Genomic DNA, 16,635 nt, shown 5'->3' on the forward strand with positions numbered 1-16,635 from the left:
ACACAATGAAGTAACAGGGGCCTGTGCTGTGACCTCTCTCGTTAGGTATACGATGGAAAAGATGCTTCATCACGTCCCCTGGGGACCTTCACGAAAAGCGACCTCCTGGGCCTCACCCTAAACAGCACCTCTAATCACCTGTGGCTGGAGTTCAACACCAACGGGTCTGACACCGACCGCGGGTTCCAGCTCACCTACACTAGTAAGTAGCTGACGACCTCATCGTTGTCTTTGATTTTTTATTTTCTCAGGATACTTCTGTTACGTAGCTGATGTCGTGCATTTTAAATATTGATTTTTTTGGCTCCTACTGTGTTTCGGATCGCTGTCTAACGCCGTACACGGCCGACCGGGCAGTAAATTTAGAAACATCACCAGAAGCAATAGCTGGAATTTTATCTATTTAGAAGTGTTAATATTTTTATAATAAAATGGCTGAATCTGAAAATATCTTATGACACTGAGGGCTTCTGAGTTTAGAAATATCGATTGTGATGTGCGCATTGCTAAAAAGTTACGTGCATGTTACAGGAAAGATTTAGAATGAATGATGCACTTAATACTAATCACCTTTGAGCGCCTTTTCTGTTCTATCTATTGATCACATGTATTCTACATATTATAGGTTATCTATTTCACGTGTATAATGCGTGTAACCGTGCGTCTGTGTAAGTCACACATGCACACGCACACACACGCATGTGCGCATGGCGAGCCCGCACAGTAAGGCCTTTCTCGTCATCGCTTCCCTCATGAGAAAACCAAACACGGGTCGTTCGAGCATCCATCCCGGGTGCCAGGAGTATGTGCTGTGGAGCCGGCATCCGGTCTGCAGCTCGCGGTTCTCAGCGGTGTCCTGTAGTGCTCCGCCGTTAATATAAATCGATATGGAAGATGCTTTTTATGATGACTATAAAACAAGGGGATAAAAGTAAAGGAGAAAAAAATTGGGCTTGGGAAGAAAAAACAAGTTTGCAATATGGTAACTGTCATTTTCAACATTTTTAGTGCCAAACACAGTAAAAAATGTAGCAATTTGGTGTGAAAAACTAATTAAAATTAAGACATCGGTTAACTAAAACACTTAAAATATACAAGACAGTCCGATCCGTCACCAATCTGATGATTAAAAATCTTTATGACACCAAATACCATAATATAAGAAATGGAACATTTTGGATTTTTGAGCACGGAAGTATGTTAATAATCATAAAGATCGATTCCTTCATTTGACGGGTAAGCATATAAATACCTAGAAAAGATAATAATTATCCCAGATAGGTTCCTAAAAAGAAAATTAAGTGTCTAAAATCCCCTTTGGCAGGGAAATGACCATTGAAAACCTGTCTGACTTCGGGCAAAAATATAATTCAAGTGGCTACATCATGAGAAAAACAATGTTTCACTTTCATGAGTATAACCGCTCAAAAGATTCAGAAAGCACGTTAATAACATTATAATTAAAATAAAATAGTAGCAATGGGCACTCTGAAATCTGTTTATCATTATAATTTTTATTCGGGTTCCACTTCTCCCTCTCAAAACAAGTTTCCAAGCGTCCGTGTAAAGCCGCTGTGCTTTGCTCGCAGGTGAGGTGTGCGCTTTCGTGGCCGCCATCGGCACTCACGTTCTCTGTCAGCACGTTCACTGCTCTGCTTTTGTGTTTTGTTTCATGTTATCCTGTTACTCGGATGTGTTAGAATCTTAGAGGAATACAAATACTCGGAAAGGAAAACTGTTGGAAAAGTCTTGGGTGACTGGGTCCGTCATAAGTACCGAGAGACCCGTGCCCACCGGGCTACCCCGAGACCGGCCTTGCTCTTAGCTCACCTGACAAACCATCCTCCCTCTGTGACGTCAGCAGGAGCAGAAAGTTTGGCCGAGGCGCTTCCGTCCGCCCTGGGTGCGTCTGCGAGGCCCCCGCATGCGGCGCCGAGTCTGGGGGTCGCTGGGCTCAGGGTTGCGTCCCCCAGCCCGCTGCGCAGCACACGCATCGTGCTCGGCTCCTGCGTTACGTCTCATCCCTTCCCCAGCTCTGGTTTCTGCTTCTCTCGCCAGCGACTTCGTGACTTACGAACACTCATCCCTGCATCGTCGTGGGGGTGCGAAAGATACGCAGAAGCAAACTCGCACCTACTGGATCTGTCACTGAGGAGGAGCGGCTGAGCCGTTTCCAGAATTCTGACTTCCCTTTAATTTTCCAAATAACCGTTAAGAAGGTCCAGGTGCTCTAAAAAGCTTGCCTGGGTGGAAATCGGGGGCCGGAGGCCTCGTCGGTGGGCACGTCCACACGCCCGCTTCACGGAGGCTGCTCCCAGGCCGGCCCTCAGCCCCGGCAGATACCACAGGCTCGCTGTAGTCCCACGTTCCAGGGTTCCCAGCCCAGCTTTGGGGTCACTGTGGGAAAACTTGAACCTGCGGATCTGTTTATGGGCACTTTCCAACCACATGGACTTTTTTATATATAAATAGCAGCACAGACTTTCTAAGGGAAAAAAGGAAGCTTGGGAATGGTTGAGATTTAGCTCGGAGTGTAAGCAGTTTGATAGGAGGAGTTAGTTATCTCGTCTGCCTGACCCTCCTCACTAGCACCACCTAGAAAAGCACAGGCAGTCCAGGGTGCAAGTGTCGCTTCGGAGATCGTCCTAGAACTGGAAGAGACTGCCAGGTGCAAACAGACATTTAGATCGCATGACTTATACTCATATTATATTATATTATAGACAGAGAATGAGTGCTGCTGGCTATGGAATCCAAATATCAGCTTCACGTTAGATTCTGGGATTTAAACACTAAATAATTAAGTTTAAGACATCCCAAGCACCCACGATGTGATTGAATACCTTAATCAAATATCCATCCTTAAAAGACGGTGTGGAAATAATGCTTACAAAATGTTTTGAACAAATTATTAAAGTTTAAGACGATGTATAGATACTCACAACTATTTTCAAAAGACTTTTGGAATTGCCTCTTGCTAGTTAATTGCATTACTTAAGGAAACGTTCCTATTTAAATGTTTCAGATCCATAATTAATCTACACACACGAGCGGATTAGGAAATGTCAACGGAGGGTAAATATAAAGCTTAATAAACATCCCGAAGGTTTTGAAATGGGTACAAATAACACTCGTATATTCCTTGATATCCACGGCGCGCGCTCACTCCCCTCCTGAATGTGCCAGTTGTCATTCCTGGGTCTCAGTAAATGCTCTTCTCACTCCTCACCAAGTAGAAGCCGTGTCCACTCTGCACGGCTTGCGGAAGCTGGCACATCAGGAGTGGCACGGTGGGGGCCCAAACCTAGGTCTTCTCGCGAAGCCCGGAGCTGTTGGTTAAGGTGTTTAGACGATCTCTCTTCGACAGGGACCGCAGAGACACACCGATATCCCCACGTCCGAAGGCAGCAGCAGGAAGAAAGGCCAGGCTTCTCAGGGGCTCGTGGGAACGAACGTGGTCATGGAGGGTCGTTGGCCGTCCTGGGCCCTGCGCGGCGGCTTAGGGCGACCCACACCTGGAAACGGCGACCTCCGTTCCAGACCCTGCCTTTTGTTACGTGTCTGTCCGTCCTCATCACATGGTGGCCTCTGACTCTGCGGTTGTGTCAGTTGGCAGCATCGCCCATCAGTCCTTCGAGATGGGGGACAGTGGGGTTCATGCTTTTATTCCCCTCCGTGCCTTGCCCAGATGTGTGAGCTAGGATAGAAAAGCTCCGATCAGCTCGTAGTTGTCCAAGCTGTGTTTCGGGCACCCTAAGGCCTGGCAGAGCTGCCTTGGGGCTGGGAGGCATGGCGGGGAGAGGCGTGCCCCAACACGGGAGCGGGGAGGGGGAAGGTCTCGCCCTAACACTGGTGTTTTGTTTTATTTTTCCCAGTGAGTGTAAAAGCCCTTGAGTGTCAGAGGAATTCTCATTGACAGTGGTTTACTATGTTTTCTGAAGATTTTAGCAAATATAAGGAGTTCTGAAAATAATTTAAAAATCCCATTTTGAATTCAAAGTTCTTAAAGAAATATATTGACTTTTCGAGAGTTCCGCGGGAACATCCCAGAACAGGCAGGCAGCCCTCAGGGACATGTAGCCCGGGCGTGTCAGGGAGGATTTGCATGTGAAGCAGGTTCTGGGGACCGCACACCTCAGTCCTTCAGACAGGGACGAACAAGCCCCCCACAGCTCGGCAGGGGCTCTGCGCTGCCTGAGGGCTCAGTGACAGCAGCAGTCTAGACCAGGGGCTCCAGCCCCCCTCGCCGGGTCCTTCCCATCAGCCCATGGCTGTGCCCGCATCACCGAAGCTGCAAGTCACACACAGCGCAGGAACAGATGACAGAAGCCAGGATCCGAGGCACAGACAAGTGTCTTAGCGTCGTCCCCAGAGCACGTGTGAAACGTCGCTCAACAGAAATGTGACTCTGTCATTATATTCTCAGCTGGGAAGTCGGGGGTCTGGAGTCACAGGAGTCAGTGCAGGGCCCAATATGTGTGACCCTTTCGAAATGGGCAAATAAATAAACTAGAGCTTCTTGATGATGATATGTAATTCTTGTAATTGAAGATTTAGAAATATATATATGTGTATGTACATATAGATATGTACACGCAGCCCTCGCATACTATATATAAGTTATATATTACACAGGCGCGGGCCCGCGTGACGGGGGGCACGTTGACCGGGACCTCTGCGCTCACGAGGAAGTGGCATGAGTCTGGCGAGAAGGGCGGGCCCCACGCGGAGGGAAAGGGAAACGTGGCGAGGGGCAGGCCCGAGCGCGGAAGCCTCTGGAAGCCGGCCCGGTGCGGCCGTCGCTGAGGCGGAGCCCCTAGCGTGTGAGCAGCGACGTTGCAAGAACATCTGGGACGTAGAGAGGGAACTGACCGCGGTGTCCACGCCGGTCCTCGGGGCCGCGTGACCGCCAGCAGCTCTGTGCCCCCAGCCCCCGGTGACAGGAGAGGGAGGAGACAGCTCGCAGCGTTTGGGGACGCGAGGCGGGCAGAGCAGCGAGACTGGGCACGGGCCTCGCGGGCGGGAGGTCGGACCGAGCGCCACGCAGCTCCTCATAGAGACCTCAGGAGCCGGGGTGGCGGGGCGGGGTGGCAGGGCGGTGGGCCGTCTGAGGTCACAGGCCTGAGCGATGGCAGCCTGTGCTGACCCCTGACATGTCCGGCCATGCAGCCCGAGCGGCAGAGGCTCCGTCCGGTCCCCCTGGGAAACCGTGTCACGGTGAAGGGGACTTAGGCCAGTCGCTTCATGTGTGGAGGCTTCATTTCATTCCCTTTGCTCACCCGACGCCACGGTCCCCAGCCTGTGTCCTCGTGAGGGGGGCGTCGCTGTGACTGTCCCAGCGTGCAGCCCTTTCAAAGAGCCAGTGCGAGGCCGGCGGCGGGCGGTGGAGTCCGCAGGACAGAGCTGCCACTGTCCCCACGGCCCCCTCGCTCCAGTAAGTGCGGGCGGAGGTGGCTGGTTTGGTGTGATTGGCAGCTGCACCTGTGGGGACCGTGAGGGCTCAGGGCCAGGGCCTTGGGCAGCTGTGGCCTTGATTTTATTAACGGGCCCATAGAGTTAGGGACGGCGCCGCCGAGGCCACTGCTGTGGTCGGGAGAGCGGCTCCGGCTGTGAGTAAATAACGAAGTGGGGAGCATCCCGCCTTCCCGCCTCCAGACGAGTCGGAGAGGCGGCCGGCACGACGCGCACAGACGCCGTGAGCAAACGGTGGCCGAGCACCAGCCCGAGGGGCGGGCCGAGGTCTCACTGTCACGCGACGTCCCTGAAGTCCTGGATCGGTGGGCAGCGCTGACTCCTCACACCAGGGCTCGACACCCTGACGAGGCCGGTCCGATTTCCTCTGGCTGTCCCTTCGCACACCCGTGTCCGCCGGTCCTGTCAGGACCGCTCGGTTTCCTGCCCCCCCAGCGCCTGTGAGAGAGAGCGGACTGTGACGCCGCGTGAGCTTAAGGCGTGACAGGTGGTGGCTCGTGCGGATCCGTACTGCGCAGTGACTGGCACGGTAAGGTAGTGGACACCTCGGTCGCCTCACACGGCTACTTGGGTGTGAGTGTGTGTATGTGAGTGATGCGAAGTGTGCATAAGAAGTAAATGAGCGATGCTATTACATAGTATGTAATTATGGCGTGGTATTAGGAGATTTGAAGTGATGCGTGAATAGTGATGATGTACAGTAATGTGCGCGATGATGCGCGATGAAGTAAGTAGAGCGGCGATGAAAGTGTAAACATTCATAAAGTAATGGTATGTGGTATGTGAAATATTAGTGATGCGCGATGTATGCGTGAAGTATGTGGCGCGATGCGTAATGGTGATAATGTAATTATGGCTGCGAGAACTGTAGTATCTATAAGATAATATTATAGTATATGAATTTGTGGCGATGCGAGCAAATTAATGAGTAATACATAAAATTGTATGAGTGGACGCTGAATGCGTAATATTATGTGATGAAAGTGATGCGATGCAAGGTAATGAGTATGCGTGAGATGTGTAGTATACGTGAAAAGTGAGCAAAGTATGTAGTGATGATATGATGCCAGTATTGTATAGATGAATAAAGGCCCGTTTCTAGCCGTCTTCTGGTACCATCACCCCTCTGACGGTGGGTGAGACTGACGTGCACGGTGATGTGTGCATTTCATAGCTGATTCCTCTTTTGCTTGTTGTTGACAACTGGATTTTAGAAATTCTGTGCAAAGCGAGTGGCAGTTCTCCAATGCGAGTTCTAGAATCTGATTTTACAAACAATAAAGGCATTCGCTAATTTCCCCAAATTCTTGGTTGTAACGTGTGCAGGCTTTGCTATTTTAAAGGAAAAGTGGCCGTATTGTTCAAAGAACAGCATCGGCCAGATGCTCAGTTCGTGTGTGTAGCACAGTCTGGAAGGTGGGGTTCCCTCCAGCGGGCGGTGTGAACTTACACAGACGAGCAGCGGACCGGGCAGAGTGGAAGGAAGATGCGCCGCTCACGCACAGGGCCACACGACGGGCGCGTACTTCCTTTTCGTCTGTGCTGTGGTGCGTCCTCATGTGATACTAAGTATTAACGCACGATTTGTAAATAAAGGTTCACGGAGCCAGAATTTGTTACTAAATAGCCATTAATTCAGCAGGTTAAACTGCAGGAAAGGACGTGATTAGTATCATTAGTGTTTTCCCCCCCACGGTTAACTAGTAGGTAATTTTATAAAGAGGTTTTAAAATGACAGGCAGTCACGGGCCGGCCCCGAGATGTCGCGGGCTCGGTGTGGACCACCGCGGTGCAGGGCGTGTGGCGGTGACGCCGTCCCAGGAGGTGTCGGATTCCCAGTGCGTGCAAAAACCACGGCCACACTACACCGTGGTCCATTAAGTGTGCAGTGCCATCGCGACTAAAAATCAGTGGACTTTCCTTCATTTAAAAACGCGTCACTGCTAAAGCACGCGAAGCACCCTCTGGCCCCCCGCAGGCTGTGACCCGTTCGCCGGCGGGGCCCGTCCCCCGTCCGTGGAAGCCGGACGCCTAGCCGTGGGGCGCGGCGAGGGGCCTGTGTGCTCCGCGGTCACTCTCCGTGGCTATGTGACAGGTGACCTTCACGCCACGAGCCCATAACTACACACAGTACCCCCCGTTTCTGAGGTCAGGAGTCGGGCGGGCCCGGGGGTCCCCTTGGGGCTCCGGCAAAGGCCAGCGGGCCCGGCCTCTCCCGAAGCCCGCGTCCTCGGTCCGGCCCCCGGGCTGTGAGAAGGCCGCTCCTCGCGGTGGCAGGACCGAGGCCCACAGTACCCCTCCCCGGGCCCCCCCCCTCACATCCTGTCCCCAGTGACACCCCGGCGTCACTCTCAACGACCACCCCCGTCAGCGCTCTGGGACCCGGAGTCGCAGCTCCCTGTTGCCTTCGCCACGTCCGGTGGCCTTGAAGCGAGTCACACCGAGGAGGGGATGCGGTTGTGGGGTGCTGCCCAGGGAGTGGGCGTCATCCGGTCACATTAGGGTCCGTCCCTCAGAGACTTCCATCTTCAAAGCGGGCGCCGGCGCGGTGCGTGTGCACGCACACCCTCTCGCAGGTACGAAGTCGACTTTTTAGGAGGAAACACACAATTCGATTTTACATTCTCTTTTAGATTTTCAGAAAATGTTTCCATGAATCTGTTAAGTGCCAGGAAAGCAGCTTGCAGAGTCATTTCTGACGGTCGTCGACACCGTTTCGGGGCTTCTGGTACCCCGTCTTCCCAGGGCGTGCGCCTCTGGTCCGCTGCCTCCCAGGGGCCCTCTCCGCGCCCCCCACCGCGGCGAGACCCTCAGAGTCGCGTCCAAGGCGAGCGACGAGCCGTGGGTGGGTCCGCACAGCGCCGCGTCCCCCGCTGCCCGGTGGGGAGGCTCGCCGAGCAAGTCTCGTGGTCACACGAAGCACGAGGATCGAAGGCATTTAGCCCCGGCGTAGAGCTGGAAACGCCCTTCTAGGAAACGTCACTCGTCGGCGCGGTTCTCGAGTCCATCCGTCCCCACGACCGCCCCACGGGGCCCGCAGAACCGCACGGGGCCCTCCCCCCAGCGTGCACCCCACGTCCTCTCCGGAAGGCCGAGCGTGACAGCGCCCCGCCTCGGCTCCACGGCGCTGTTCCCGCTGCCGCCTCCGCTGTCATGGCAGCCCCGGGCCCCATCTAGCCCGTCGCTGGCAGCGCCGGATCCCATGCTGCTGCGGGCGCGTGACGAGCTGGCTGCTGGCAGGGCCGGGCCCCTGGCCCCCTCTTGTTTGCTCTCTTGAAGCACCTGTGGCAGAGTTCACTTTTTCTAACAAGGACCCCCTGCTCGGTCAGCCCTGCCGTCACTGGCGGACACAGCCCATTCCCAGGGTCCCCTTCTGCCCGGCGGCTACAGCCTTTCCTGCCCCTCAGCTCCACAGTCCTGCCATCCGCGCCGGCAGAGGTGCCCCTGGGCTCGGAGAAGCGTTTCGGCCCCTGGCCGTGCCCAGTCCGGCCTTCCTCACCCCCCGTCTGTGTGGTGGGGGGCGGGCCAGGCGCAGAGCGGAGCCCCACCAGCCATGCGGCCAGGCATGAGCGCCATCGTTCCAAAGGGGAATTCGACGGCCTCCAGACTCCACGTGGATGCAACTGGAGTTTGGCGTCTTCACTCAAAAGAGCTCACAGACATTGAATCCACAGTTTCATTCAAATCGGCTTTGATAGTTTGGATTAGAAATACCAAAGTTTCCTCTTTAGCGTTCACGGCCGTCTCGTTGACTTCACACGGACTCCACCGAACGTGAGCGCTTTGCGTCTGTTATCACTCTGCTCTCGTGGACCCAATATGGTGACAGCGTGTTTCCCCGACACGCGACACAGCACGCTGAGCGTGGGCGCATCAAACGGAGAACCTCAGACCTGAACCCACAGTGCTGGGGCCGAGGAAGACACGTGATTCCCACGGCTGTCAGGACAAAGAGCCACCTGGCCGTGGGCACGTGGCCTTGAAGGGGCAGGCAGGGCTGTGTCAGGCACCCCACGCAAGCACGTGGCGTCGGGGGTCCCGGACGAGGTCCCACCAACCCCAGAGGGCGGATATCTCGTCAAAATGATTCCGTCGAAATGATATTCAGAAGTCGAAGCAGAAGTGTGTCAACCACATATGTCAACGGAAAGCTGGGCAAGGTCCAGTGACGGCCACCCCTGGGCTGGGGGACTCGGGGAGGCCACGGAAAGTGCATGGTGGCGAGCCAGCCTGCGGCCGTACGGACTTGGGACAGAGGCGGGCGGTTGGACCAGAGGCCTGGACACAGAGGAAAGAAAGCGGCTTAGGGCCCAGAGAGGGGACCCAGTTTCCGGGAAATCAGGTGGCTTGGATTTTGACTCTGAGCGACAGGGGTGGACTAAAGCAACAGCATGGATGGTCACACCGTGAGTCGAGGCAAGCAAGCTGCTTTGCCTGGAAGATGAGGGTAATTTCTAGAAACTAGGTTCTGAGTTGGCTGGCGATTCTGTAGGGGCCTCATAGCCTCAGTTGCAGAGAGACGATGCGCCGGGGGCTGGAAATAGTTCAGATTAGGACTGTCCTGAGTTAAGGTGGCCCCGTTCAAGGATCCGGTCCAGGTGAATTTCTGCAGATGACCGTGAAGGATGGCCGGCAGGCGGCAGGGACCCAGGCGCAGAGCACGAAGAACCAGGAGCCAGGGCACAAACACGCAAAATTCACTCGCTCTACAACCTGGTTAAAAGAAAAAGCATTTAAAAAAATCTCTAAACGTGTAAATGCCACTGTGGCTTTTGTTCTTATCTAAAAAGTGTTTCTCTGTGCTCACGCGTTTAGGTCTATTCCCAGACAAATGAGTCGCAGACCTCTAACTTTATTATTTCTCGGTTAGATTCATTTTAGGGCGGGGGTTGCCGTGGAGAGAATTCTCCATGGATTCTTATCAAGTACAACACCATGAATCTCAGCTCTGAAGACTGAAAATAGAGCGAGTTTCTCACAGGCTTCAAAACTGATCCTTAAACAAGATGTGTGCATTAACTGAACAGTTAAACTATCGGTTCAGAGGTGATCGTGCTGTAGAAAAGGCAGCAGGCGTGTTTCAGCGAGGGGACGGGCACGTCGCCCCACGCGGTGGCCGCTGGGACGGGGGCCTCTCCCTCAGCACCTCAGGCCTCGTCCAAACGGTGTCCATGAGCACACAACTTCCCGTAAGAATTCTGAAAATTGCATTTTTGCTCTGCTTCTGCCAAGAAAATAAAACCTGTAGAATCATATTGTATAGAATACATCCTTCAACATAGAAAGCCTTTCCGTGGACATCTCAAAACAGATAAAGCAGTCAAGGTAATTCAGACACAGGAGCGAGGCAGGCCGCCGGAAGGTCCCCAGGAAGAACTCTGCGTTTATGGTAAAACCCGATGGACATTTTATAAAAAGGAAAGGCCTTTCCATCTCTGGGGCAGACACATAAAAAACCAGTCCCCAGCTCCCAGTCCAAGCACACAGTCTGCAGTCTGCATTAGAAAATTATATGTTTACGTGTACACTTTTAGACACACATCATAGTAAATATTTAATTGTTGTAAAATATCATTACAAAAATATCCGGGGCCAAATTTGATGGAAATTTCAAGTAGTGTGTCTTGGGCACAAGTCTCTGGGGGGCAGCTTTGCTCTGAGATGGACCGCCCCCTCCCCCCACTTTGCAGCGAGGCTGCAGAGATAACAGGACATAAATCTCCATTCACTTCTCGGAGGGAGGTATTATTATGACGCTTTTAAGAAAGAAACGTGACACAAGGGGGTGCTTAGTTGATTGAGTTAATGCCAGCGGGCACTTAACCCAGGTCTCCAGGCTTCTAATTAGAAGTTGTATCACTTTGCAAACTTATCAACACGTACAGCATGGCAAAAGATTTCAGTAAAACATTTCAGTAAAATTCTGACATGCTTCGCTGCCATGGCAATGTGGTAACTGCCCAGTGAGGCTCTGTCACCCCGGTGGCCCCCGTCACGGTCCTCAGAGCCTACAGAAGTTGCTGTGTCTATGTCAGTCCAGCAGTACCTGCTCCACAGCTCTGCGTCATAGTCCAAGAGGTTTAGTTTTGTGAATTATTTTTGCTTTGTTTTGTAAGTAGTGATTCCTTATATTTCGTGACAGTTTGCTCGTTGACAGACACTGCTATGTTTTTTCCTCTTGCAGAGTTGATGAATATATTGTTGGCCATCAGTACTTTGGGAGAGACAAGGGACCCATAAAAGGACGACATGAATAACTAAATTGTCAGGATTAAACTAAAAGCACGTGACTCGAGTGTGAAATAAGATGCAGGCGGACAGGCGACATCACCAGATGCTTTTACGGGAAGAGTGATGACAGGATTTTATTCTACAGAAATAAAAAGTGATAATTACTGTATGAGAGTCATAGATACATTGTTTTTACAAAGGGTCATTCACGGGGCGACGAGACTCAGAGATGAATATACCTTATCACAAAGGAAGTGCTGGGGGTGGGTCCCAGGTCATTTTATTCTGAGCTTTATTTTATTTTTTGCAGGTATTACAGCATTCTTAATGATGCTTTAAAAAGAAAAAAAAAAGCGCTATCTGTTCAGATTTGTAATTATTATTTTTTCCACTTCACCAATTTTGACATAAAGACGATCTAAAGACATTGAGATCTCTGCCGCATCATCGAACGAGGTTCTGTCTGTTTGTCTCTTTGGTCTTTATTAAGGAAACATTTCAAAAGCGCTGACATAGAGAATCTTATCCTTTCAATTTTGACATGAAGCAGCTAGACCGAAGGCTGCGCGTAAAAACCCGGGCGACTGGAAGCGTTCGGCGTGAGACTCGCGCGGGCTCTGCAGTGACACACGTCACGCCATTCGGTGACCACTCGCTGTCCGGTACTCTAACTCGGTAGTGAAGTGGGAGGGGGCCGGGCTGCACCCTGCTGGGTGTCTGCAGGCCAGCGGTGTGTGTCCTAACTCGGTCACCGGCCAGCTGTTTGATCTGTCACAGCACAGAGCAGATATTGCTTTGATAAATAAGCAGTCGGTTTCGGACACTTAATTCTGGAATTCTATGAAATTGGAACAAGGAAGGGATATTTTAACTGTTAAAAGGGATGTTTAATTGTTCTTATGATGATTTGGGGAATATTTACCTTTAATGCCCTATAAAAACTGGGCACGTGAGGCCGCGTGTGGGGCGTGACGGGCACTGAGGGTGACACCCCTCTGGCCTTGGCGACTGTCCGCCGACTTGGGGCGGTGGGGAAGGGCCGGCCGGTAGGGGGCGAGATGGCCTCATCTGGGGGGGGGGACATCATTGCCTGGTTGCGACACATCGCGGGTCTACATCAGAAAGTCATCGCGATCTACGCGGAAAGCATTCGCCTTCCTGACGCTGGAAATTGAGATCGTGACAATGAGGACAGGGTGGCAGAGGCAAACTGGGAGCGGCAGGTGAAAGGAGCTCGCGTCACAGGCCCGGGCGATCGGGGGGAGGCGAGGTGAGGAAGGCGGGAAGCGTGGCGGGCGGGAGGTTCCCACGCTGTCAGCGCCGCAGGGAGAGCCAGGGCGAGGCCTGGGGTGGGCAGACCCAGGCCAGCGTTCGTCCTCACGCCGGCCGGACCCGCTTCCATGATGGAGGGGCGCCCGGCAGGACAGGGAGACGGCCTTCACGGCGGGGGGAGGGGCTGTTGGTGGCGGCAGGCGCGGCGGCAGCCGGCCACACCGCCCGGCCCCTGCGCGGAGGCTGGGTGGCCGCGGGTCCGCGTCGGAGCGGCCACAGCCGGGCCCGGCGTCCAGGGGCTTGTTCACCAGGACGGGACACGCTATCCGTCCTGGTCAGCGAAACATCACATCGCTCGCGGAAGCACGAGACAGGGTTCCAGAGGGGCACACGGCGCATGGAGTGGCCGCCCCTCCCGGGACCTTCCGGGCGTAGATCGTATGAAACGGGCCGCGTGGGAGAAGAAATTGCTCACTCGCCCGCTCTTCAGTACGGCGACCGAAAGAAACGGTAAGAAATCGCTCCTTCGTGGACGGCGTTTCTTTAACAACTTGAATGTCGAATTATTCGACTGGCGTTTTAAAATGTAGAAGACAAATTCCCAGACCTAAAGGAATAAAACGGATCTAATAGAAAATATAAATAAACAAATCTCTCATCAAGAAGCAAAGGACCCTTTTTGTGCTTCTAATTAGAATCTACTCGGCTTCCGGCTTCCAGGACCGATGGGGACGTGTGTCATCAGCCGGATTCGTGTCAAGCTGAATTCGCTATGACCAAAATAACACTGTCCGTGTCCTGAAGACTTCAGTATTGCATTTCATATCATAATAACAATAACAGTAATAAAAGTAATGGCGTTCTTACCGCATGGATTGTTCGTTTTATCATGTAAATATGGCGTTCAGCATTTCCACATCGACATGTAATGAAAGCTGACGGCATTCTCTCTTTGGAAAATCAGTTTGTGGAGAGATAGGAAACCGTGGCTTTCCTTCTAGGTTTGCTAAATAATGTCGAATCCATTCTGAAATTTCACTCACTATATATTCTGATCAAACGCTATTTCTGAATCCTCCCAAATTTTTAAAAATCAGAAAGTATTCAGATTTGAAAGGCATGCACTTATTTCCATGATGTTTGAAAGCCAGTTCACTGAATTTTTTAAATGTATAGACAAGGAGTGAATTTCATTTTGAAAACTCTGGGAAATCATCAGATGCTTCAGAGTCTGTTTGACTCAAAGGCACTTAGTAACAAATAGGAATTAAAGTAAGTAGCAGTGAAACACAGTAACACGTACCGACTGTGCTGCTGCTGCTGAGCTGCCGGACTCGGGTGCTGCACCCGGGTCTCCCTCCATGCCGCCCCCTTCCCGTCACCGAGGGGCTGAGGTGCTAGGTGGGTAAAGAGCTGCGAGCCCCAGCAGCCCCGTGAGGATGAGCCGGCTGCGCTCCACCGTCAGGCACTTTGTGGAGGACGCATCAGGGATGCGGGGTGGGCGCTCGGCAGAGCAGCTGAACTTGGCTGTGAGGGACGGGCACAGTTTGGGGGCTTTGAGCAATACTGACGCACGGGCAGGCAGCTCGCCTCGATCCGGGAGGTGCTCACGGGTGACAGGATCGTGACAAGATCGAGCGTTCACCCCGGTCACAGGTGACCTTGCCCACGAACCCCTTCCGTAGGCCAAGCGGCCGTCCATGCGTGAGTGGCAGAGGTGAGGACACAGCCAGTGGGACTCAGAGGGGACACGCGTGGGGGCTGGGCCAGAAGCCGACAGCGTTGGTGTCGCGGGAGACACCGGTGGGCAGGAGTCAGGAACCCAAGGCCTCGGGGGTCGTGGGCGCCTTTGGAGGAGTCGGGAGGTGTCCACGTGGTGCCAGTTTGGGAGGGGCTGGGGTCCCGGGCAGGTTTGCTCACGAAGCCGCTGATCCTGTCGCTCGGTTCGGCCTTTGGGTTTTGCTGCTGGACCACTCGCGACGTGCTGCCCATCGTGGGCGTGCGAGTCCCCATCACGGTTGCCAGGCGAAGTCCCCCCGGCGGCATGCAGTTCAGCTGGCAACAAGTGCATGTCCCCAGCATGGCTGCGGCGAAGCCCCATCACGCCAGCGAAGTCCCCTCAAGTGGGGCGCAACGTCCCCGGGCGCATGGCGAGCCCCAGCATGGGCGCAGCGTGGGTGCTGGTCCCCAGCATGGTGCGTGAGTCTCAGCGGATATGGGCGGCGTGCGCCGCACGGCAGCCTGACACCACGCTGCGGCTCCTAGCTCGGGCGCCCGGCATCACTAGTGTCTCGGAAGCAAGGCGAGGGAGGACGGGCAGGCACTTCCGTGTCACGTTAGGCTGACGGATGGCCGTCGGGCAGGCAGAAGGTCTCTCAGAGAAGGGGCTGTGGGGACCGCACGCGGCTTTCTCGTGTCCCGACGCTGTGAAGTGCCGGCCGGGCTGTCGCTGCCAGAGAGTGATGGCCTCGCGGAGCCGCTCGAGGAGCTGCATTCTGCCACGCGGCTGACAACCGCTTTGTATTTATTTGTTGTACAATAACAAAAGTGACAACATCTACATAATAACAGCAGCCGTAAATCCGAGTATTGTTGGTAATCCCTTATTTTTATACAGAGTTTGCTTATGAAGAGCTCGAAATGTTTTCATAAATCTTGCGCTTTTTTAATGAAAATCTCTACAGCGCGGGGCAGAAAGACGCTTCCTTCTTCACGTCTAACAGGTGCCACGTGGAGCGGCCGAGGCGAAGGGAAGGGACTTTGAGGGTGGTCTCGGCCCGGCCCATCATTTCGGAAGGGCTGGCTGTCCCTTCACCTCTCCTTGTCCCCACGCCTCTCTAGCCCGTCCTCCTGCCCCTCGGCCCCTGGCCACCTGCTCAGCCTGCCCTCAGCCCCTCCCCCGTGGGGGACACTTCATCTGCCCCTCATCCTACTCCTTCCGCTGGGGATTTCTGTGACATTGTCCAGTACGGGCGTCTTTGCCTTTCTTTCGGGCTTTTCATCTGTCTGTCTGTCTGTTCATCATCTGTCTGTTCGTTCCGTCATCTGCTCCGTTCGTCTGTCATCATCTGTCTGTCTGCTCATCATCTGTCTGTCTGTCTGCTCCACATTCAACTGTCTGTCTGTCTATCTATCACCTATCATCTATATTTGTCTATGACCTGTCTATCTATCTGTCATCTATCTGTCTGTCATCTCTCTGCCTGGCATCTATCTAGTGACGAGGAGTAAAACCTAACTGAAGAGAGCAGAGACTGACGTCAGGACCTCGGGGCCCCTTCCCCAGCGGCCCCCAGGACAGTCCGCCTCCTGAGGCTCAGCACGAGGGCTGCCGGGGCATGGCTGGGTCCGCGTGGATGAGCTTGCTGTGCTTCTCGATCTACTGATGAAAACCTAACGGTTATTTCAGAGTGCAGAAGAGTTTCGTCCCCGTGGGACTGTGCAAAACGATCGTCATTTATTATTTATTTATTTTTTATTTTGGCAAAATCAAGTGACTCTTTCTTAACAAATGAAGAGAGACACAGGCCTGTCTCGCATGCGCGTCCTAGTCCCAGGCCAGAGTGGCTGACGGGGTGCAGGGCGGGCACAGCCACTGCCGGGGGCGGCAGGCCTGGAGGGGCCTCTTGGACCACGTCCTCAGCTCTCTGACCACTGAGC

The 16,635-nt window shown here is 53.5% G+C and overlaps 1 protein-coding gene across 1 annotated transcript in view; it reads left to right on the forward strand.

Annotated features, from left to right (window-relative positions):
* Window positions 1-16,635, forward strand: part of CSMD1 (CUB and Sushi multiple domains 1) — a 1,293,618-nt gene that overhangs the window by 1,089,936 nt on the left and 187,047 nt on the right. Inside the window, exon 23 of the mRNA XM_039877340.1 lies at window positions 46-202. Within this exon, the coding sequence (XP_039733274.1) occupies window positions 46-202 (157 nt within the window). The remainder of the gene's footprint in view (window positions 1-45; window positions 203-16,635) is intronic.

The sequence above is a fragment of the Pteropus medius genome, unplaced genomic scaffold (assembly GCF_902729225.1).
Source record: "Pteropus medius unplaced genomic scaffold, Ma_sr-lr_union100, whole genome shotgun sequence".
Lineage (NCBI taxonomy): Eukaryota > Metazoa > Chordata > Mammalia > Chiroptera > Pteropodidae > Pteropus > Pteropus medius.